This window comes from Nilaparvata lugens, chromosome 8, assembly GCF_014356525.2.
Source record: "Nilaparvata lugens isolate BPH chromosome 8, ASM1435652v1, whole genome shotgun sequence".
Lineage (NCBI taxonomy): Eukaryota > Metazoa > Arthropoda > Insecta > Hemiptera > Delphacidae > Nilaparvata > Nilaparvata lugens.
This window is the reverse complement of record NC_052511.1, coordinates 32,076,575-32,100,925: the sequence shown is the minus strand read 5'-3', so window position 1 is coordinate 32,100,925 and position 24,351 is coordinate 32,076,575. Positions and strand designations below refer to the sequence as shown.

Below are 24,351 nucleotides of genomic sequence, written 5' to 3'. Positions count from 1 at the left end.
GATTAATATTTTCAAAATTACAAACAACTTATTCACGTAGTCTTTTCATGCTTTTCTAATTTCAAAATTATTCATACTGGACTGGTATCTTTGAAATAAAAATATTAGACATTTATTTGAAATAATAGGCTAGTAAAATATTAGACTAGTTATTATTATTATTTAAGTCCATTCTAACTTGTCCATTATCTTTAAATTTCAAACTTTCATGTAAAACTTGTCCTATCTAGGACATCTAGTAACTAGATGAGATAATTAACTAATATTAAAAAAGCCTAATAACTGAATAACTAGATTCTAGTTATCTAGTTATTAAGCTTTTTCAATTTTAGTTGATTATCTCATGTTTTGATTGAGAAAAGAAATTTGTGACAAGTGTCCAGAGAGAAACGATTCCTTTTCTCAGTTTTTATGTTTCCAGCCTTGGAAAATATCTGCTCACTAGGTGCAGAAGTGGCTGGTATGCATAGCCGTTTCAAAATAAGTTTGTAAAGCAATGGATAAACATTTTTCCGTTCATTCCACCACTTTAGAGGGTCTTCTTTTCGCGGTTGAAGAGGTTCGGCTAAGTATTTATCATACTCAACGTTTGCTACAGCCTTGGGGTCCCTACTACTTGTAGCCCACAGTTGATTCACATCCAAGTCGAAATCATCCCAAAGGTCGTCTTTCTTCTTCTTCTTCTCTTGAATGATTGGCTGGTCCACTGATTCTTCTACTGTAGTCATATGGGGAGTGATTTGACTAATCACCTTTGCTCTCACATCATCCAGCTGGTTTCTGTTCACAAACGATTTATGTTTGAAACGAGGATCAAGGAATGCAGCTTGAGTGATTAAATCACTAGTGTCCCAAGATTCTTTGGCTTTTCCCCCTACCTTTTCTGTGTCCTTATTTTTAAACCTCTTATTGAAATCATACATAATCTCTTTGACCATTGCAGAGACTAGGGGATCTAATGTGATTGACCTTTCAAATTGTGTCATACGCTTTCTGATAATATTAATCAATAGGAAGGATTTTGAAAGAGTCAGAGATTTTTTAGCACAAACTTTTTCAGTCACGTGATAGAATAGTGAAAGAACTTCAACACTTTGTTTTAAAATGTCCCACTCCCTGGCAGAGAAAATTGAATTGTCCTACATTTCTAAAAGAGTGCAGCAAGAAATGATGGGCTCTTTGTTTTCTAGTAGCCTATTAAACATGTCATACCTAGAATTCCACCTTATTTGCACATCTTGTTTGAGCTTCAACTGTGGTTTGTTCATTTGTTTCTGGATCTCTTCTAATTTAGCCACAGCTTTGGAGCTGTGTTTGAAATGTTGAACTAATGCCTTGGCCTTGGAGTGAACAGTTTCAATGCACTTTACACCACTCATGACAAACCACTCATCAAATTTAAATTATGAGCAAAACAGCCAATGTTATGAAAATATGCATCCAATACAGCTTTTTTCATGTTTGCTGCATTATCAGTAACAACAGCTGCAACTTTATTGTCTATGCACCATTCTGTACAGACTTCCAGCAAAGCAGCAGTGATATTCTCAGATGTGTGAGCTTTGTCAAAGTGTGTGCAGCCAAGTAAAGTAATTTTTAGCTCAGTGCTAATCTCATCAATAAAATGGGCAGTGGTGGCAATAAAACTTGTGCCCTCCAAACAAGTCCAGCCATCTGTTGTAAGAGCTACAGCTTTTACATTCTTCATCTGACTGAGAATTTTTTCTCTTATACTGTTATAGCATACAGGTAGCATTGTCTGTGTAAGTGTTTTTCTGGTCGGAGGTTTGTAAGAAGGGTTCAACAGGTTCACAAACTCGATGAACGCCTCATCATCAACAATACTAAAAGGATAGTACCCTTTCACGATCATTCTTAACAACTGCTCATGAAGAATAGTTCTCAAAATCGTAAGAGGTTTTATGACATTAATAAAGTTTTTCATGCTGCTTTGTTGTGTCAATGAAACTGTTCTGCTGGAAGAATATTCACTGGAAGATGCTATGGGTTCACTTTCTTTACCTTGTGACATTGAAGTTGAAGGTCCTTGTCCATCATGAGTTGAACTCTCAGCTGATGAATGAGTAGACTGATTTGTGGTCGTGGAAACTCTATCTTGTAGCACAGTAGGATGTTTTGTCTTCAAATGTCGGCCTAAATTAGCAGTAGAACAGTTCTTCACACTTATTTTAGCTCCACCATAATGACAAATACCAATATCCCTGTTCTCTGGTATTTTGAAATGAAGCCAAATATTGCTTCTTTTGGACATGATGTTTGCACAATTTCACGATCGCTATGATGAACGTTCAGACTCGAGACTTGAAGATGACAAAAAATGCAGAAGACAAGTTCAATGACACTGACAGGCTGACACGGTCACAGTCTGCAGTGAACGCTGAATGGGTGAAATTATGACATATTGGCTATTGAACATATTGGTGGGAGTGTGGGAGAAGGAGAGGAATATGTGTGTTGAAATCAGCGACCACATAGTAGAATAGACAAGTGATCCCATTACTACAGCATTACGGGTGGTGAAGCCAATTCCGCCATCATGGTTGGGTATAGAAACGCGAAATGGAGCTCACAGAAGCTCAAAATTGTAGTGCGTGAGTTTCAAATACATTGTCGTTTAGTCCCCTTAGGATTAAGTTAAAATTTTCAAATTTGGTTTTCTTATACCTAATAAAACACTGATTCTAATGGTGTAACTCAAATTACCAGTTTCCAGTTTATTCAACTTTCACAAGTAGAAAAAGTTGAAAGTTTTTCATACATTTGAAAACATGACATGAAAAAGTTGGTAAGTGAGGAAATTTTTCATCTTTAGGGTAGGCAAGTTTCATAAGCAAGAAAGTTTTAGATAAAAAGTTGAATTTTATTTTTCATTTGTACATTTTTTTTCTAAGATCAGCCGTTCTCCTGATATTCTCGGTAGAACATAGACGAGAAAATAGAAAATGAGGCAATGCGCTCCGACTAATTCTGTTTGCCTCAACTACAAGCTCTTCCCTCTAAAAACTACTGTGTGTACCTTTTTCTCAAGAACCATTTCAATAATAGATTTGCCTATATATTTTTATGTAATAATTGAAGCTATATATTCCAACTATAGATTTGCCTATATATATATCACATAATAATTAAATCTTTTATGAGCTAATCGACAATAATAATGGGAATAATGATACTTAATAAATCACTCTATCTTATTCTTACCAAGTGAACACTGTATTGCCATTTGATTTTTTGATTTGAGAACTGTTGGAAAATTACATATAAGAATAAAATGAAGCTACTCAGCACAAGCACACATAAAAAAATATCATAAGTAAGGGAACCATTATATCCTTTTTATGACATCATACATTCATGAGAATAATTTAACAAGAAAAAATTAGTGTCTGTCATTTGTATATCTACTGTAAATATAAAATGAATTATTTACACAGAATATCTACAGATATCTACAGAATAATAAAATGCGAAAATTAACTTTCAAACAGAATTTTATTGAAATAGAAAAGAAAGAAATGGAAACCCGAAAATACAATGAGTAGTTTTTAAAGTCTCATATTTTTCAATTTAAATTCATACTATGCCATAGAAAGCAAGGGAACAATAAAAGAGAAAAACAAAATATTACATACAGTATTGACAATCAATCAAAATAACAATGAAGAACAATATTTTAATTATAAAAACATTACATCCATAACTCTAAAAATTTCAATTTAACTAAAACCTCTCATTTTAAATAATCTTTACTGACCCATAAATGTAATTGTTTTCATTAAGTGACTTCGAACTCTGCTTTTGTGTAATGTAGCACTGAATGTTTTACAATGATGATGTAGTCGTATTTTGAAATATTTTTTACAAATGGCTTCCATTACTAAAATGATATGATTGAGCTCAGGTCCTTGTTCAAAACAATGTTCTCCTGGGAATAGATTCACCCTGATACATTTTTTCAAAACTGAACTAATCATTTTATCCTCAAGCTGCTTCACTTTTGTAATGTCTCCATTGATAATTCGCAACTTCACTTCTGTTTCACAAATTACACACAGTTTTACAACTCCTTCAGAAGGATACAAAAGTCCTCCCCTATTTTTACAGCGAATTAAACTGTTACGGTGCTGTGGTTGTTCATCCGCCTGCAACAGTTGTAAGCATCCACTGCAGGCTATTTTATTTCTCAATGTCCTTACTATAAATCCAGAAATATATTCAACAATATGTGTTCTAATGTTTGGAGTGCTTCCTATGATATTGAAGAAATGGTCTTCTTCAAACTCGTCTTCTTCCTTCTCTTGCTCCTCTTGCTTCTCTTCTTCTTCCTCAATATCCATTGTTGACCTATAGCCTGGTGTTGATGAATTTATTTCTTCTATTTCAGACCGTTTGCTGTGTGTAGACAATATGAAGGTTCTTTTTAGAATGAGAGCATTTCCTGTTTCAGACTCTTGAAGTTCCTTATGTAACAGAATTCTCTTGAAGCTTCTGGTGAATTCCCTGCATGATGGATTGTTGTTGTGACCCCCACGTGATCTCACATATCCAAAAAGTCGCTCTATGTGGTCTTGACAAACTTTATACATGGGAAGATAGCTAAGAATATGAGGATCATCTGCAACATACTTCTTGTACATTGAAAGGGTGCTCATTATACACATTATGATTCCCAGGAATCCAGTCTTTCTATTTGAAGCCAATATCAATGTACCAGTTTTAGTTCTGAGCCCTGAAATGTAGTCTTGTGTTTTTAGGAGGAATTTTGAATGTTTTTCAAAATTAACATGATGCAACACTTGTTTCGAATATTTTGCTCTAATGCTCCTGGAATTCAGAATGTCAAATAACATATCAAAAGTTCGTAAAAATTCTATAGTTGCAGAACAATTTTCAAAGCCTTCAGTTTTATTAACTGACAGGTATTGTAGTGCATCGGCTACAGACGAGCTTAGCAATTGAGCAGCAAGTTTTGTCTTCATCTTTTGTTTTACATACATGATTATGGCTGTCTGTAATCTTATTCCCTAGTCTAAGTCCCTCCTCTTTTTGTAGTTTGTAAAGTTTTTGAATGAATTGCCATTCAATACGACAATTATTCCCATCAAGTAACACTTCAGAATCTCCCAATGTATTGCGTACAGGCTTGAGCATGTCTGAAGGGTCCAGAAAAAAGTAAACAGGTTCGTTGTTTTCAGGATGGGGAAACCAATGAACCAATTTCTTATAATTCAAAGAGCATCCTAAGATGTTAGCCATAGAAACATTACATGCTGCACCATCTGACGTTAAAGATACAACATGAATTCCTGCACTATGTAAAAGGGTGAGGCATTGCTTCACCAAGCCACAAAGCTGGTCGCCCCTTGTTGAAGTTACAAAAAAGTGACCTAATGGAATTTTCCATGATGGATTAATAGACACTAAATGGAAAACCAATGTCTCTGTTGCAATTGGGGAGGTATCACTATCGTTCACATTATCTCCTACATTAACAGTACCATGGAACCGTGTACCATCCCACTCCAATTTTTGCCTAATAGCCATTGAATCTAGCATAAGTGAGCACAGTGGGATTTTATTTTTACTAGCACTGTGCTCTTTCAAAGCACGAAATACCTCCTCTGAGAACCCTGGATCTGCTTTAACGCTTTTATACCACTTTCCAAGGGTTTTTGATGGGGCAGAGCAGTGTTGAATGTTTTTCGTACAAATAGATATGCTTTTGGTGAAAGAAAGTGGAGAGTTATAGCAAATGACTTAGGCCTTTCATCATAAACCTTTTTTAAGTTAGGATTCAATGATTTCTCCACAGCACTCATTACTAAGCATTCGGCATTTTTCGATAACACAGTCAAAAGAGAGCAATCCTCATCTGGAAAATTGAATTATTTCTTAAGGTATTTAGAATTGTCTATCTTCTTTTCAATCTCCTTTTACTTTGTTGTAATACTTTAACTTTTCTTTTAAAATTTACCAAAGTCAATTAGTTTTAATTAGTTCACTTCTTAGTATTTTGGTTGGTGAATCACTTACATTTACGCTGATTGTTGAGGTTCTTCTGTTCTCCTTTTCAAATTTTGTCGATCTTTTACCTGGGATTCTTCAGGAAAAGCTGGAAAGATGGCAGGAACTGCTCCTTCTCGAATCCGGACACTGTTAAGAGAAGTCCTGTCAATATCATCTTCCCGAAAATGTGCTGAACAGATCTTGCTATATTTTGTAGGCTCCCAGTCCTTTCTCTTTGTTGCTATGATCCATTTTCGTCGGAGATCTTCGTTCTTTGGAAAGCTAAAAAACAAATAAATTATTTCATTTTATAATTTGGATTATATTCAATTATATTATCTTTATTTATGAAGATACAAACTTGCAAATTATCATCAAATTCCATGAAACGCACAGTAGAGCAATTTCTGTTACAGACTGACTATTCAAAAATAATTTTTTGCTTATAACAATAAATAATAATCAATAATGAATGCTTCCTCTTCATTATCCATGATATCACATTTACTCTCAATTATCAACAGAGCTCTGAACAATTTTATATGCCCAATACTTTCATTCGGTTAACCAATTCTGAAAATCAAACAGCAGGAAATGTCATAATGAATAACAGGATATTTACAAGCTATCAATAGGGTTACCGTATTTTTTTTATACCAAATCCGGACATGGGGCTTTCCGGGTGGCCTGGGGGGTATGGAATACCCCCCAGACAAAGGGGGGGTCCGGGGGTCCTCCCCCGTAAAATTGTAGAAAATTAAGCACTGAACAGTAGCGGCTCGTGATCTTCTAGCTTGGGGGTTCAACCTCATGATCTATTGGAGAGAAAGGTCAAGAGGATATAGAGTATTGAGCATAATCAAGTGTAAAGGTGATCAATAATAATTTTAAGGAATTACACCCCAAAGATTGAGCATATTTTCTACAAATATGAATTTTTTGTCCTGTTCATATTTTTCTTGTTTGATTTTTACTTCGGGAGTTGGTCACCATTATGTTTTATTTTACACCTACCCTCAATATCAATATTGTTTGTATTTAACAAATACTGAACCTTATTCATATTTCTTCATCAAAATCCTGTTACGGTAACACAATAAATTATATCCACACTCTCACTAAAAGAAAATGGACACACTAGAAATACTCACAAATACATGAAACACACTAGAAATTACTATATTCTTCTACACGCAAAAACAATTTATACAATGAAAAATGCAGTGAAATCTATCACAACTGTATACAGTATAATATATACCCAAAATCATATCGTATAACCTCAAAACTGTCACACTTTCTACTTCTTGTTTACCGCTTTTTTACTGTTTACTGCCACCAAATTTGAATTTATTGGTCATGTTCAAGATAGCACTGCTACTGAAACCGTATCACGAATATTCACGATTCATTCCGAGGTTTACCGAATGCTTCACTTGCCTCGGCTAGGTTCGGCTACTCTCAGGTGAACTCGTGCAAAATTGGTTAAGACAGGATTGTGAACCAAATCCGTGCTAGCAAACTGATTCCCCTCCTCCGTTCCACTACCTCACCCAGCCCTGTTTTTGGGTTCACATCGGGGAATGAACACTTCCATGCGTCTCGTCTTTCCATTCGGTGCTGTATCAAGCAAGCCACTCCAGGATCTCAGGCACCGGCAGCAAAACATCAACGTTAAGTTTACGTAGATGAAAAATGTTGTGATGTAATTTAATGAGAATAAAATAAAAATATAATTATTTGAGTTGCAAATTCATCATTGTATAGGAAGTTGATTCAATTCTGGGGGTTCAATGAACCATTGAACACATAGGACGAGCCGCCACTGGCACTGAAATATTTGTAGACACAGACACATGGCGGATTCCACTATTTTGAAAATATTCACAAAGGACACATTGCTTTTGGAACATACTTCAAATACTTGTTTCCATTTGTCTTGAGTTTTGGGTTTTTCGTCTTTTGGTAGGGAATCCCATGCGGGTTTAAGATTTTTCAAAACGTGGATCAGTGACGAACGCTCATCAAATAGTTCATCCACATTAATAGAATCTGGTATAACGCTGGCTACTGTATCTCATCCCAGGTAGGATCATGTTGTAATGTTAATCATTTGAAGTATTAAGCCTTATCAAAGCTGTTTTCCAAAAGTTTCAAGTAGCTAATCCCAGCTGTATAAAATCCTTCTACACTTTTCAGAAATAGTTCTTCCTTCTTATCATCAAAGGCTTCCTCATTTTTCAACTTCCTTTGTAACTGTTTTGCTGCAAACGGTATAAAGCTATTTGCCTTCCTTTCTTCCAGTTTGATAACTAATTCTTCATATGCCTGTGACGCTTCTGTAGCAGTAATTTGATCAGACTCAACTTTGAGAATGGTCATCTGAAACATTTGAAGGCTTCCATGCACAAATGTTAGATAAAGTTTATTCACTGGATCCTAAAAAAATGCAAGTAACGATGCAGGGCAGTTTTCGATCGATAAGAAATACAACTTCAATGGCTCAAACATCATCAGTATCCTTTCCACTGCAGGCATTAAGCTCAAAAATCTTGTGTTTCTGTGTGAAAGCATTTTTCTATACTCAACTTCTGCAGATTCACAAAACTCTTTTAATGCGGTCACTCTGACAGTATACTGATGAAAGAATTTGTAAACTTTGACAACAATTGCCTCAACATCAACAGGCATGGCATCACAAGCATTCTGCACTGTGTTATACATAATATGAGCAGAGCAGCCAATGCCAAGGATTGGTCTTGACAGAGCCTTTTGCATTTTTGAAAAACATTGCCTTGGCCATGCCTTTTGACTCCACCAAAGTTGGTATTAGTGTTATCAGAACATAGACACACAACTTTGGAATCAACAGAGAACTGTTTGATGCATTTTAAAAGATGTTCTACTAAAATATCAGATGTTTCTCCCGGAAGTTCATCAAAAAATAACAGTTTTACGTTAACACCTTCATTTTGGTTAAAATAATGGACACATACAGGAGTCAATTTAACATCTTTTCTGTTTGAGCTGTCAATTGTTGTTAGTGTGAGGAAATTTGCATCCTTGAGATCTTTGAGCAGTTTGTCAAATATGTAAGGAGATATCACATTCACAATGACTGCTTTGGTCTTGTCTGTGCCCCCGAAAATTTGGGCTCAAACATCTTTTTAATAAGTTTGGAAGTGCAATCAGACGTTTTAAAACTAAGTCTGTGCATTGCGGTATGGTAGGCAAAAGTCGCCTCTTTTGCTGCACATTGCAAGTCAGCTTCTGTGACATCAGTATTTTTGAAAAACGTTTCAATACTTGCCGAGGATGTTGCTTGATTGGCCTTTTTGTGTCTCTCGCTCTGCAAGTGATTTTCTATGTCGTATCATCCTCTATGCTCCACTGAAAATTCAGAGTTGCACGTCAAACATCTCATGCGGTCACTGCTGTTTTGACACAGTTTCAAAAACTTGTACTCTTCATTTAATTTGTCAGTAAAAACACATTTTCGCTTTGGCATTTTGTACAGTTTAACTTACAAACTGAACACTAATAAGTACTGTACCTAATAATAGTACAAAGTCACTTAGATCATTAGGCACACAAAATAAGAGTTATTTTTAAACCAACTACCATGTAACCAACACAATACGAATACAAACAGTGCGAGTCGTCCACTCTAGGCACTGTGTGGATTGGGACTGTGAGTAACCTTGAGCTGGTGGCTGGAACAGACATGTAGTGACATGAAGTACTTACACAGACAGCTGGCAGTGAGCGCGCAGTTCTGACAGTGTTACAAAGCTAAGTTGCTGCACGGCATAAAATTCCCCAATTAGGCCACATTTTCAGTTCATATTAGTGAAATCCGACATTTCACAGATCCGGACACCAAACCGGACCACGTGTTCCAAATCCGGACTGTCCGGACGAAATCCGGACGTATGGTAACTGTAGCTATTAAAATGCAGTGCGTGTAGTCCCAGTAATCCGTACTGCATACCAGCAATACAATAGTGTATTACACTATAATGAAAAAATAATTATTATTGTAGTATTAAGTGTCATTTTCCAACCTTAAATAGTAATTTAGTAATAGTATTAAACACTTAATATAGTCTGATTGCACAAAGATTTTACTCGGGCAAGATGGAAGAAGTACCCCAGTTCAGTTTGTATTTGGTTCAAAAATTATAAATTTGGTCTCAAATTGTAGTGCTGAATATTTTCTACAATTTGTTACCAAATTTATAATTTTTGAACCAATACAAACCAAATTGGAGTACTTCTTCCATCTTGCCCGAGTAAAATCTTTGTGCGATCAGACTATATACTTACACCAATTATACACTACCTACAATATACTAACCTGTGAAATGTTATTCCTTCAACGTTTCCTCCTTTATTGAAGCATCCATAAGCAATGCAATATGCTGGCATTGTAGTGCAGTATGATACTAAAACGCCATTCAATGAAACAATTCAGTGAGACAGTGACAGCCTGTTGATTAAATTAGCACTGCAGTGTGTGGACAACTGGGCAGAACTGAGCATGACCTTGTCGGAGCCCTCACTGGAGTGATTCACTCAAGGCCGCCGCCATCATGGTTGGGTATTGGCGCTAGAGCTGGCTTCAAAAGTCTGCCTGCATGCTCCATCTATTCTACTACGTGGTCGCTGGTTGAAATAGTCAAGCCCCTAGCATCCCTATACCGCTGTACAGTCCTGAACTCTGCAAATTGAAAGTCAACATCGTCGCCATGTTCAGGGAGCTTCCAGGCGGCAAATTCAAAACCAGTATTGAAAGGAATGGGATAACTGACTGTTATTATCACACAAAGACATAATAATTATATCTTATATCAAATACACCGCGATAATGCTGTTTCAAAACTTGTAATTCAAGATTCGAGTCACTATTACTATTGTTATAGTTATTGATAAACCGAACCGTACACCTTATTGGTTCAAGTTTCAGTCATCTAACTTACTGTACCGTACCTACAATACTGTACCGTACTGGGTTTGTTTCAGTTTCAACGATCAAATAGAAGATAAATAGCCTATTAATGAACTTGTAGACAATTTCTTAAATGAATGGTCTAGAGTTAATTTTTCCAATTGATTATTCTACATACCGTATTATGAGGACAGCACCAGAACCGATTTACTAGGCGCTATAGGCCTACGGTACGTAGGTAGGTACCTATTATTATTATTATTATTATTATTATTTACAACAGCGGCCTGAATGTAACTTAATGAGTAGGTAGGTCTACCGTACCCACTATTAATAAAATAGTTATGGTTTTATCATTAGAAAATAATAATATATCATCATCTGATTAATTTTTAATAGCTCCAGCTATCGCAGGGTCAAGCGACAATGGTCTTTGTATTATTTCTAAGCCGGCTTACACAATGACTTATTGTATGAAGTATCGAGCCTCATTTTTTGAATTATTTTTTAAATATTCAAAATTATGTTATTATTGTGACAAATTTCAAAACATGATGCTCGATACAGAATGAGTACAATACATCAGTCTGTAAGCTGGCTTCAAGTTTCATACAACTGAAATATTTTCATAGTTCAGGGTAATTCTCAATGATATTTAATTTAATAGTTTTCACTATTCATTTTACCATGAAGAAGACAGCAAACACATAATATATCATACTACAAATATTGTGAAAGATTAATACTGCACTGCTATTTAGAAAAGTACTGAATTCGTAAAACTGTAGGATTTCCATCAAGATATTGAAAATCATCATGATCTATCAGTTTAAAACGTCAAAACTTTACCGTACTTTTTTAAAGAATTGAAAAATTTCCCAATTCAAAACAAGAAATATTTGATTATGCATCATTCTGTTACCGAGCATTAAGTTAGATCAAACTAGAATAGGCTAGACTGGAGTAGGGAAACAAAAAAGTTTGCTACAACTATTTAAGAATAAATCGTATATTATAATAAATCATATTATTTACTTAAAAATCACACATTCACAATCAATATTTACTTGATATATTCACATTTACAATATACGGTATTTGAGAATACTTTACATGGTACATGTTCCCTACATTACAACATTATAACAAACAGTATTTACAAATAATTTACTTACAATACACTAAAAAATATCTCACACAAACTGCATTTGAAAATAATGATTCGCACATGATTTTATGCATAAATTACAGATAGAACAACAATATTCAAAAAAATTAAACAAATGTATTCAAAATTGACTCAAGAATATTTGATTTCATAGTTCATGTTTTTGCTCAATAGGTAAGAGGCAAAGTTTTGTAATTGGTCTCTTCATTTCTCCACTGGGAGTTTTTAGAGTTACAACTCTCACTTGATTGTCACTGCCTGGATGAATGTTGATCACTCTGGCAAGTGGCCATTTTAATGTTGGTAGGTTACCGTCTTTGATGATTACCATGTCACCACATTTGATGTTTGTATTTGGATGACTCCACTTGAAACGTTGCTGTAGATTCGATAGATATTCCTTGGACCATCTCGACCAGAAATGCTGTCGCATTTGTTGCACATGTTGCCAATTATTCAAGCGGTTTTGTGGAAGGTTTAAAAGGTTATGTTCAGGAATGCTGGTCAGTACATCACCAATAAGGAAGTGGGATGGTGTAAGAGCAAGGAAGTCTGATGGCTCTTCAGATATTGGAGTGATAGGTCGGGAATTTACACATGCCTCAACTTCGTTCAGTAAAGTCATAAATTCTATCAATGTCAAACATGATTGGCCGATCACTCTCTTCAAATGAGTTTTGACAGGTTTAACAGACGATTCCCATAAACCACCAAAGTTTGGGGCGCTTGGGGGTTGGAAGTGCCATTTGATTCCTTCTTGCACTATTGAAAGTTGAAGGTGTTCATCCTTCAACAATGAATGAATTTCCTTTAATTCCCTTTGAGCACCGACAAAATTTGTTCCATTATCAGAGTATATGTCAGTAGGCTTTCCTCTCCTCGCAATAAAACGGCGTAGTGCTGCAAGAAATGATTCTGAAGTCATGTCTTCTGCTATTTCAAGGTGAACAGCCTTAATACTGAAGCATACAAAAAGACATATATAGCATTTATTGGAAGAAATTCCTCTCCTACGAGAAGGTTTCACAGAGAATGGTCCACAGTAGTCAATGCCTGTTATCAAAAATGGTCTGGAAGGCATTATTACTCTAGCTTGTGGCAAGTCTCCCATTAACTGAGTTTGGAGTTTTGGATTTGCTCTAAAGCATTTCACACATTGATGAAATACCTTACGTACTAGATTTCTTGCACTCAGTGGCCAGTATTTTTGGCGAATTGCATTAAGCAAAGATTGAGGACCACTATGCATAGTTTTTTGATGGATGTGTTGAGCTATCAATTCTGTCACTCTGTGGCTCTTAGGTAGTAGAATTGGATGTTTCTGGTCTACATGTACGTCAGAATGTTGTAATCGCCCTCCTACCCTGATGATATCATTTTCATCTAGATATGGGTGAAGTGATGCAAGTTTACTTGTTTTGTTGACTGATCTTCCACCTTTGAGATCTTGAAGTTCTTTTTGAAACGATTCCCTTTGAGTAAGGTGAATTAATTTCACTTCTGCATTTTGAAGTTCGTTGACTGCAAGATGTCCCTTACAATGAGATGATTTTTTACAATTTTGGATGAATCGTAGACAGTATGCCAACACATGCAATGTTTTTGTGAATGATGAGTAGTTATTCAAATTGATGGTATCTTTCACAGCTAGACATGTGATGATTTGATTTTTACGACGTTCGGGAATGTCTTTTTCCAGAGGGAGTGATGACTGATTGCTAAGAAAGTCATTAAGCTTCTGTTCACTTGGAAGAAATGTTGGACCTTTCCAATATAAAGGGTTATCTAGTAATCCTTGAGGCTGAAGACCGCGAGATAGGAAATCTGCCGGGTTGATATTTCCTGTGATGTGATTCCATGATTGAATTTCACTTAGCTCTTGAATTTTTGCTACCCGATTTGCCACAAATGTGGTCCAATGTGTTGATGGAGCTCTAATCCATGCAATAACAATAGTTGAATCGCTGTATAAATAGATACTCTCAACTGGAAGATGCAATGAGTCAACAACTGTTCTTGTTAACTCCGCCAACAAGAGGGCACCGCACAATTCTAGACGTGGCAAGGACACTTTCTTTATTGGGGCCACACGAGATTTTGATGTCAGGAGCTAAGCAGTTGCATTTTGTGAAGGGTTGATGCTGCATAGATAGACACATGCTCCATATGCGACCTCAGATGCATCAGAAAATCCGTGGATTTCATATTTGGTCTCTGGTGATGAGCTAATGACACATCTGGGAATCTCCAGTTTGGCTAACAGGTGTAATCCATTCTTATAAGCCATCCATTCTTTGGTAATTTCATCTGGTAGAGTGTCATCCCACCCGATTTTGCAAATCCACAGTTTCTGCATAAGTAATTTTGCTAGTACTATCACAGGTCCTATGAGACCTAACGGATCAAAGATTTGACCTATTGCTGATAGAATTGTTCTCTTGGTAAGATTATGATGATGTTGTTGATTGTTGAATGAAAATTGAAATATGTCTTTATTTGGATTCCATATAAGGCCTAGAGTCTTGACACTTTGCTCTTGGTCTATATTACAGACAGATTGTTCAATATCAGCAGCAGGAATGTCCTTGAGTAATTGTGGGTGATTACTACACCATTTTCTTAAATGAAATCCACCAAGTTGAGTTAAATTTCTTAGATCATGAACAATTTGTTGAGCTTCTTGAAATGATGATGCACCAGTCATGACATCGTCCACATAAAAATCCGTTTGCACAATCTGTGCTGCCTTTGCAAATTTCTCTCTCTCATCAATAGCTAATTGGTTCAAGGTTCGAGTTGCCAGGTATGGGGCACTAGCTGTGCCATATGTGACGGTTTTCAATTGGAATATTTTGATGTTCTCATTTGGATTGTTACGCCATAATATGAGCTGAAGGTTATGTTGTTCTGGTTTGATGTTGATTTGCCTGTACATTTTCTCGATGTCAGCTGTTATTACAAAAGTGTGTGATCTGAATCGCAAAACTTTGTTCATCAATGATGATTGCACTGTTGGTCCCACTATTGAAATGTCGTTTAAGGAAATGCCCGAAGTAGTTTTACAGGAGGCATCAAAGACAACTCTGACCTTAGTTGTGCTGGAAGTTTCCTTTATCACAGCATGATGTGGAATGAAGTAGTTGATGGATGAGTTGGCTTCAGGTTCAGTTATTTGTTCCATGTGCTGAAGTTCTTCATACTCCTTCATGAACTTTATATAGTCTGCATATAATTTCTCATCTTTTGATAGACGTTTTTCCAGACAAGTGAATCTTCTGAGAGCTGTGTTGTATGAATTGCCCAAGTCATGCACATCACCTTGTAATGGAACTTGAACACAATACCTTCCATCTTGGTTTCGTGTTGTGGTACTTGCATAGAGTTCTTCACACAATTTGTCATTTCCACTAAATTTTCTTTCATTTTGACATTCTTCAATTTTCCAGAATTTGTGCATTGTATTGTTAAGATCTTCGATTGTTGTTAAGTTACAAGTTGTAGGTGGGAGCGCCTTTTCAGTGTTAAAATTTACCTTACCAGATACTATCCAACCAAATAAGGTATTTTGAATAATTGGGAATGACTCTGAACATTTGATTTTACCTTCACATATTATATCAAAAAACAGTTCTGCACCAATGAGAATGTCAATGTCACTTGGTTTGTGACATTCAGGATCTGCCAATTGTATATTATCAGGAATATTTAACATTGATTGTGGAATCTGAATTGTGGGTAGTTTTTGTGTGATTGAATCCAGAATTACACATTCAATGGTTGCTGAAAATGTGCTTGTTCTTGATTGGAGTATACATTCAACTGTATGACATGTTTTTGTAGATGATTTTCCAATGCCAGTAACTTCTGATGAGATCTGGTTTCTTGGTAAGTTCAAAATGCGTGCTGTTTTTTCAGTCATAAAGTTAGATTGAGACCCACTATCTAACAATGCTCTACACAAATGAGGAACACCACGATTGTCCTTTATAGATACAATGGCTGTTGACAGCATGATGATTGAAGTTGTTTTTCTCTGTGTTGTATGGGATGTAGATGCAATAGTGTGTTGCATAGGTTGTGAATGTTGATTAGAAGAGGATCCAGAACCTGCTGATGATTTATTTGGATGATGAAGTAATGAATTGTGTTTGCCACTACATAATTTACATCTTCCTGAATGACACTCAGCAGCTGTGTGATTGTCTTGGAGACAATTGTAACACAAATGCAGTTTCTTGACTACTCTTTCACGTTCTTCTACTGACAATGATTTGAATTTTTTACAGAAGAAAAGTGGATGATGAGGCTCTGTACATAAGGAACAATTATTTTGCTTGACTGATGAATGGAAATTTGTAGATTTTGTAGGTTTGGAAAAACTTTGATGGAGTCTATTTATTTTTGATGGTGTACTAACTGATGTTGGATCATTTTTATTGGCTTCAATTGATTCTAGAGCTTGACATTTGTGTTTGAGAAAATTTTCCAACTGCTCCATTGTCGGTAATTTGGTGGTTTCCAGAGAATTTTCCCATTCACTCAGTGTAGTAGTGTCTAACTTTTTAGTTATGATATGAACAAGTAATGTGTCCCATTTTTCTGTGGGTTCACCTAATCCAGATAATGCACGAATATGCTTCATGGAGTCATCTAAGGTATGCCGTAGTAGAGTTGAATTTAACTTGTCACATTTGGTTAGATTGAACAAAGCATTGACATGCTTGTTTACTAAATATCTTTTGTTCCCAAATCGGTCAGTCAATAACTGCCATGCTACCTTATAATTTTCATTTGAACTTTCTAATGATTGTAATACATCGGCTGCTTCACCCTTTAATGCACCCCTCAAATAATGAAATTTATGGACTTCGGACATCTCACTAGAGTGAATGAGTGCACGAAATGTATCATGGAATGATGTCCATTCATCATATTGTCCACTGAAAATGGGAATTTTTATTTCTGGTAATTTAACTGATACATGTTGTGGTTTGTTATCAGGTTTTTCTCTAATGGTTTCATGCTTGGAAATGAATGAATGAGCAGCAGAGCTCAGTTCAAAATATTGCATTTCAAAATTATCACGTTCACTACTTTGATCATCATCTTGATCATCAGAAAGCTCAATCTGCTTTTGAACGTGTTCAAATTCATGCCAATATTCCTCTAACTTTGAAAGCCTGATCTTTAATTGAATTATTTCTGAGGAATTATCAGTTATTGATTGAAAATAAGTTTTGAATCTCGTCAATTTTCCTTTTACAAGGCCACGCTCTTTGATTAACTGTTTGATATCAGCCATGATAAACTTTGAATTCTCTTTCTAATGTAGATGAGAGGCAGTGTAGAAAGGAAGAAAAATAATAATAATGATTAGGAAGGAATATGGAATGACATTATTAAAGGAAAGGAATACACAAATCATGCAACAACATGCGAGATACGTATCTGCTTGCTGGAGTAGTTGTTCCGTTGCTTGGCTGGATATAGTTGTTATGCAGGAAGGAGCTGTATAATGATGAGTTCGACTTGAGCACTCTGTTGCAAGGCGAGCGAGCAGCTCTGTTGCAAGGCGAGCGAGCAGCTCTGTTGTTATGACTGTCCAGACACCACAAGTTTGTTGACACAAGGATGCTCGGTGGGCGACTACGTTAGCGCGACTGCCGATCGAGCAATAAACTATACTCGATGATGAATATTGATTGCACAATAACACGATAAAGTTTTGATCACACGAATATTGTTTATATTACGCGGTTCAATCCGGTCGGAGTAACCAAACTATGATTGATAGTATTGAGTTAAATGGACTGTATTGTTTATGAATGATAACACAATTTGATTGATGCTGATACTTCACGTTTATTGATGTAAATGTAATATTGTCTGAATGCTTGACCACACACTGAGCCCTCTAACAAGGCACTGACTGATTCACCAGCTCTCCCTACCACCGTTCTTAGCCACAGCCGCAGGGAGCGCCACCTGACGGCTACAAATACTCAACATCAACTGTTAGCAATTCAGTTGGATCTTGTGGAACACAGTTTCCATTACTGCTTACCTTTATACCATTTTTTACAAGGAGCTGTTTATAAGCAGCTTTGAATTGTATTACATTTGGATTATTGTTCCAGCCTAAGCGGCCCCTTATACATGCAAAATACATTTCTAAGTGATCCTGTGACATTTTATACATAGGAATGTACTTTAGCTCTCTAGATACAATCAAGTCCTTGTACATGCCTCTGATGCCATGTATGAGGCATAAAAAGCCAACAATCACAGTTTTTCGGGGAGATTTAATCAATGGTTTCCCATCTTCCCTTTGCAACCATTGAATACATGCAAAGCATTGTTATCATTCAGTGCGCTTTTATAACTCTTGGCAATAGGATGCATTGAGTTCCCTATGTCAAAAAGCCTATTGACAATGCTGCAAAATTTACTTGTTGCCAAGCAGCCAACAAATTGGGGGTGTTTCAGATCCTGCTCCAAAACTTCAAGTGCTTTAGCAACTGAAGCACTCAACAGCTGGACAGCCAACTTCACCTTCATTTTTTGAGGGTGATATAGAATGTGCTTTTTTCTCGATTTATTTGCGAGTGCCAAACCCTCACTTTCTTGCAGATCTAATAATTGAGAGAAAAAACGCCATCTTATCAGGTTCCCATCCTTGTCTATCAAAACACCCATATCATCAAGAGCATTGCGAGCCAATTTCAACACATGACATACATCTAAAATTATATATACATTTTGTTTTGTCAGAGGGTGCTGAAAAAATGAATTAAAACTACTTACATCGAAACTACATCCTAATTCTCGAGCCATATTTACATTACTGGATAATCCATCAAATGTTACAGATACAATATTTACATTGACATCATGCAGCAATGACAAACTCTGGTTGATGATGGTGCATTTGTCCTTGCTGCTGATGCCATTCACCAAAAAATACCCTATTGGTATCTTCCAGGATGCATTCAATGCAACTACCATCACAACAAGTACCTCCCTAGCTTCAAGCCCTTTCTCTCTCCCCTCACAATAAATATGCCCCATATCAACATACCCCAGAGTCTCCTTTCCATTTCAAATCACATTTCTTTTTATGGACATCTCATCCATCATGAGGCATGCATGAATCTGATAATCTTTACTATCAGTCATTTGTTTGATAAGAGCGAATGCTTCTGCAGTGAAGCCTGGATTGCCATTTACCACATTATACCACCTTCTCAAGGTTGCTGGATGTGGTAAACAATTATTAAAACAGTCCCTGACAAATTTATAACTAGCTGGAGAGTAAAAATACATGGTGAGAGCAAACCTTTTAACGTTGCTACTGTATCCAGCATTTCTTCCACTTTTTTCTAGATTGGTAAGTCCAATGAAAATATCTGCAAATTTATTCTCAAGAACACTCTCAAGTCCTTTGGTAATGTGTACCTTCTCCTTTAACTCTTCTATCATGTTGGACATGGATTTAATTTTTCTATCCCTAACATTAATCTTGGCAGCGTTATTATCTAACCTAGCTTTGTATTTTTCAATACTTTTCACCTTCCTATTGAGTACATACTCACATTTTGAAAGTTTATCTTCACTATTAATCTCATATGAATGGTCATGTAGAAGATCTTTCATGGAAGCTTCCACAGTAGAATGTCCAGATTCCTCCTGCATTTCTACATCACCATTCCCAGAATCCAAAGCAGCAGATCTTTCTTTTGGAGGCGGCCGTGTGTGCACCCTCTGCAAAAACAAAAAATATATACATAAATAATAGTATAATAGTAGGTATGGTATATGCTGTGATGTAAAGCTTTGAAGTATTTGATAAATAGTACAACATGAATTAGGAGTTTTTTCTGGAAAAAGTAGAAGAATAGCAGAGGTCTACTAAAATTTATCAATTTTATTTCAAATCAAAACAATAAATTGCCTTATTCCAATTCATACACAATACATAAACAGAAGTTTGAATCTATCACACAATTTCAGTATACGAAAAAAGGACATAGTATACTAGAAAAGTAGATGAATAGGCTAGTAATAGCGGTTGTACTCTATATCTATTGTATGATGTGCAAAACATTTAATGAATCATAATAATATACAACTTGCTGTAAGCATGAAGTTTATTGCATGCAAGTAGGAGAAATTTAATTTGCTTTCCTCTAATCCTGTTGTATTTTGTTGTAATGATCAAGAGGCCATCAATTGTAATTTGACTCAGAATTATTTATGTGATTCTGGTTTGGAATAAGCTAGTCTCAACTCATGTTCTATTACTTGTACTTTATCAGAGAGAGACTCACTCATGAGAATTCAGTACATAAGAATTTGTTTTCATAAGGATATGGTCACACTACGAGCAAGTTTTGTGTTCCAGGTTTGGTTCATTATTACATTTAAGAAGCATAAAACTTGCTGGCAAGTAGAATTTACATTGAATCAAACCTGGAGCATGAAATGTGCCAGCAAACTTGCTTGTATTGTGACCATACCCCAATTTATATTGTTTGTAGAAATAATAAGAGTTTAAAAATTCCAGGAATTCAAACTAACCTTCTTAAGTGATCCAGGAAAATTGAAGATTGTAGGAATAGCTGAGGGCATCAAAAGCTTCTTATTTGGATTTTGCCAGAAACATGATGGTTCAAAATGTTCTGAGCAGATAACGCTGTAGATAGTTGGAACAAATCCCTCTCGTTGAATTTTTACCAACCACTCTTGAAGCCTTTTCTTGTCTGTAAGAGGAAAACTGAAAAAAACCATACAGTAATATACATTAATAACAAATTATGATTTTTAGGCAGATGTAGAAAGGAATAGTCAATTATTGTTATAATAGTAAGGGTTCTGGTTAACATGAGTTGTAGACCATGCATAGCCATATACGGATTAAAATTATAATAAAAAATGACAAACTATAGAAAAATAAATTCCCAAATTTATTGTTGACACAAGTTAGACAGAATAGAAAACAAATGAGTTAGCCTACAGGAATAAGCTTGAATCAAATTTTAAGACCATCAATGACATGATCACTTCTCATTCTCTAGCACATTCTCAACCTGGAATACTGGAAACAAGTAGACTGGAGTAGAATATCATTATTCGCATTATGAAAATTATTTAGAGTGATGATTACATTTCATCACATATTTTCCAAGCAATGTGTGACTTAACCTATTAGGTAGATCATATTATTTATACTTACCGATGGAAGCTGAGATCCTTGCGTTTCTTAACATTGTTTGTACAATTGAATGCAGCGCAAGAATTCACCATAATTTTGTCCAATTTAAATATTTTCAACTGAGTTATATGAAAATTGAAACACTACTCTTTACAAAAAACCATGCTTTGAAGTAGGTTGACAAGCAGAAGACCGGAAGATGGTCCCTAAATATGGCGTCCAGAGGCACTTTCAATTTGCAGAGCAACACTAGCGCTGTTGCTCCTTCTAGTGAATACTATTATAACTTCTTTGGAAATAGTAGAGAAAGCTACAGCAGTGTAGGGGGAGTTGGGAGGGGGTACCACAGACTGGCATCTCCCACCCAAAACAGCAGAGAACCAGCAGAGAGCTAGCCTTTCCCACTCCTCAAACAACACCATTCTATTGAACTGGTGAACGGGCTCATTTTTCGATTCAGTTCAGTTCAAACAAGGTCTTTTGGAAGACAAGGTCTTTCTAATATGTTCTTTCCTGAACAACACATCTCTAATGCAAATCCAACTTCAACAAAATAAAAAACCCAATATAAAAAAAAATACAAATGTAACCTAATAAAAAAAAGCTAACCTAACTATACTACGTTGATCTATAAGTGATACCTCATAAGTAAAAAAACCTAATTTAACCTAATTTTTGAGGAGAAGCAAAAAACTGTGTTTTCACTTCTATAATAAAGAAATGCATTCTACCGTCCTACTTAAAGCTGGGAATGTCTATTTGATGATTTATGAATCGATATAAAGTGATACTTCAAGCTTTTGACTGAAATAAGGTACATACAAGTTATCACTACTAATTTTTTATTTTTTCCATCAACTTATGAGGTATCACTTCTGTAAATCTCAATCCAGCCTGGCCTCTATTTCAGCTAAGTTGGTCGTAATGGCTGGTTTTCATGATTCTAGTAGACGTTCTGGTTACTGGAGGCAGGTTAATGGTTTATAGGTAAGTAGATAGGCTTCTGGTAACCTGCCTCCAGTAAGTAGAAAGTCTACTAGAATCATGAAACCCAACCATTAGGCCAGTTTCACATGGCAGAGACCTCGCTCCTGGAAGATCATATTACTGAAGATCATATTTCATATTTTGCAGCTCTCCTGTACTTTCACATGGGGATCTTACAAATAAGCCAACAGATCTAACAACTATGCCGACGTTTGCTCAAAGTATGACTCATCACTTTTTCTCAAAGTCTAACTTCCTTAAAAATATAGATAGAAGATTTCTGATTTCGGATTTGGATTCAGCGACCCCAAATTCTCTAAAGCATAAGTCCCATTTTCAAAAATACCCGAAAACAAGGGAGTTATAGCTGTTTTTAATATAGCTTTCCATTATCATATGATTATATAGTAAACGTACTAAGATAATAATACTCCTGCCTCACAAAGGAACAGGCAAAGGTTTCAAGAAGTTTTTGAACACCTGAGAAGTTTAAACATAAACATTTTCAATTTTTGAAAGTTCTAGTTTTCCAAAAAAATATTGAACTATGAAAAGATGAATCCAAATATGAAATCATAAATCATCTCCACTCATCACCCAATAAAATAGGAGGAAAAGGAATGTTGTACAGTAAAATTCACTAAATTTCAGTTGTCATTCAACAATCCAATTAATCAGGTTCAAATCGTTGAATATCACTTTAAATTACCAGCAATTATTGACTATTTCTTTTCAACTTCCACCCAACTTTTGGCGACTTCATTCTGGTCCTTGTAGATGTCAAGACTTTTATCCCAAAGAGCAGGTCAGTTGCAAACTGTAGTAATCAACAGCTCCACATCAAACTCAGACATTGCGTAATGACAGGTGTCAAAGTCAAGTCAAGTAAACAACTGACAAGTCAACAAGTGTCAACTGGAGAAGTGAGTGAGCAAGCACAGTGCTGCCATAATCCGAAAAGCATAACCATTGTACCAACTATTCTAAATTATCGTACTGTATTTCGTAAAGCCATGCTTTGTTAAAACCAGTTACTCAGAAAGTGTTTTTTTTGTTGTTTGATGTTTTGTCATCCTTATGAATTCTGTTGAAGCAAACATAATGTTATTTAAGAAGTTGTGCTGAACCTGTATAAAGAATTCATAGAATTCTTAGAATTCATAGGAACGGTAGAAAATCAATTTTACGAAAATCGATGTACATGTAACTGGATTTAGAAGATCAATACGATAATGTGCTCTATCACAATTTAATCACAGAAATGTTTAAGTGAAAACGTTGGGCGCAAACCTTCTGCCATGAGGAGACAAATAAATTTAAGAAAAGCTTGATAGCTTAAATAGTGATCTGATATTTGTTACATGTTTTTAGTCTAAGACATAATATGTCTTAAACTAATTTTTAATGTTTCTTCAATCGGCAGGAAAACTTTGGTTTTTCAAAGTTATCTTACTCCCTCATTTTGGGGTATTTTCAGAAATCAAGATAAATATCCTACCAAATTCCCTACACAAATACAGTGTAAGTTGTATTATAATAGCTACAGTACTTAAGTACTGTATAGTACAGTACCTATAAATAATAAAGAAAATAAATAAAAATCTCAGTACCCTTTTTTTTAAATATTTTATCACAACATGTTTCGGTCATTTATGCCATTATCAAGTGATATGAATTAAATAAATAAATACTAATGGAAGATTCTTATTTTGATCATATGTTAGTGTATTCATATGTTTTTATGAACTAGGACTGTAAATTTTGGGTTTAAATTCGCATGATTCTATCGAAAATGGGGTTATTGGATGATTGGATTAAGTTTATTATTTTATCTCTGTTTAATTTTGCTGCTTTATAAATATGAAATTCTTCTTTGACATTCAGTTTTTGACTTTTATTACCATAATTGAGTATTTTCATATTGGAATTTATATCTGTAAAATTATGGCCTGGATCTATCAAGTGTTCAGCAAATGCCGACTTTTGTGTATCATTTTCAGATTTTAGTGC

At 35.5% G+C, this 24,351-nt stretch overlaps 3 protein-coding genes across 3 annotated transcripts; all 3 read right to left on the bottom strand.

The window, feature by feature from the left end:
- Positions 1–6,054: 6,054 nt before the first annotated feature.
- Positions 6,055–10,564, bottom strand: LOC120352703 (THAP domain-containing protein 6-like). Its single transcript, XM_039434542.1, has 2 exons — positions 10,385–10,564; positions 6,055–6,309 (listed from the first exon to the last, which is right to left on the bottom strand). The coding sequence occupies exons 1-2, from the start codon at positions 10,453–10,455 to the stop codon at positions 6,057–6,059; spliced, it is 324 nt and encodes a 107-aa protein (XP_039290476.1). The 5' UTR covers positions 10,456–10,564; the 3' UTR covers positions 6,055–6,056.
- A 3,689-nt stretch (positions 10,565–14,253) lies between these two features.
- Positions 14,254–15,351, bottom strand: LOC111063008. The gene has a single exon (XM_022350697.2). The coding sequence runs from the start codon at positions 15,349–15,351 to the stop codon at positions 14,254–14,256; it is 1,098 nt and encodes a 365-aa protein (XP_022206389.2).
- Positions 15,352–18,077: 2,726 nt separating this feature from the next.
- LOC120352835 (THAP domain-containing protein 1-like) lies at positions 18,078–21,508 on the bottom strand. Its single transcript, XM_039435120.1, has 4 exons — positions 21,376–21,508; positions 20,721–20,916; positions 19,480–19,904; positions 18,078–18,135 (listed from the first exon to the last, which is right to left on the bottom strand). Exons 1-4 carry the CDS (start codon positions 21,444–21,446, stop codon positions 18,078–18,080), a joined length of 750 nt encoding a protein of 249 aa, XP_039291054.1. The 5' UTR covers positions 21,447–21,508.
- Between the last annotated feature and the right edge of the window lie 2,843 nt (positions 21,509–24,351).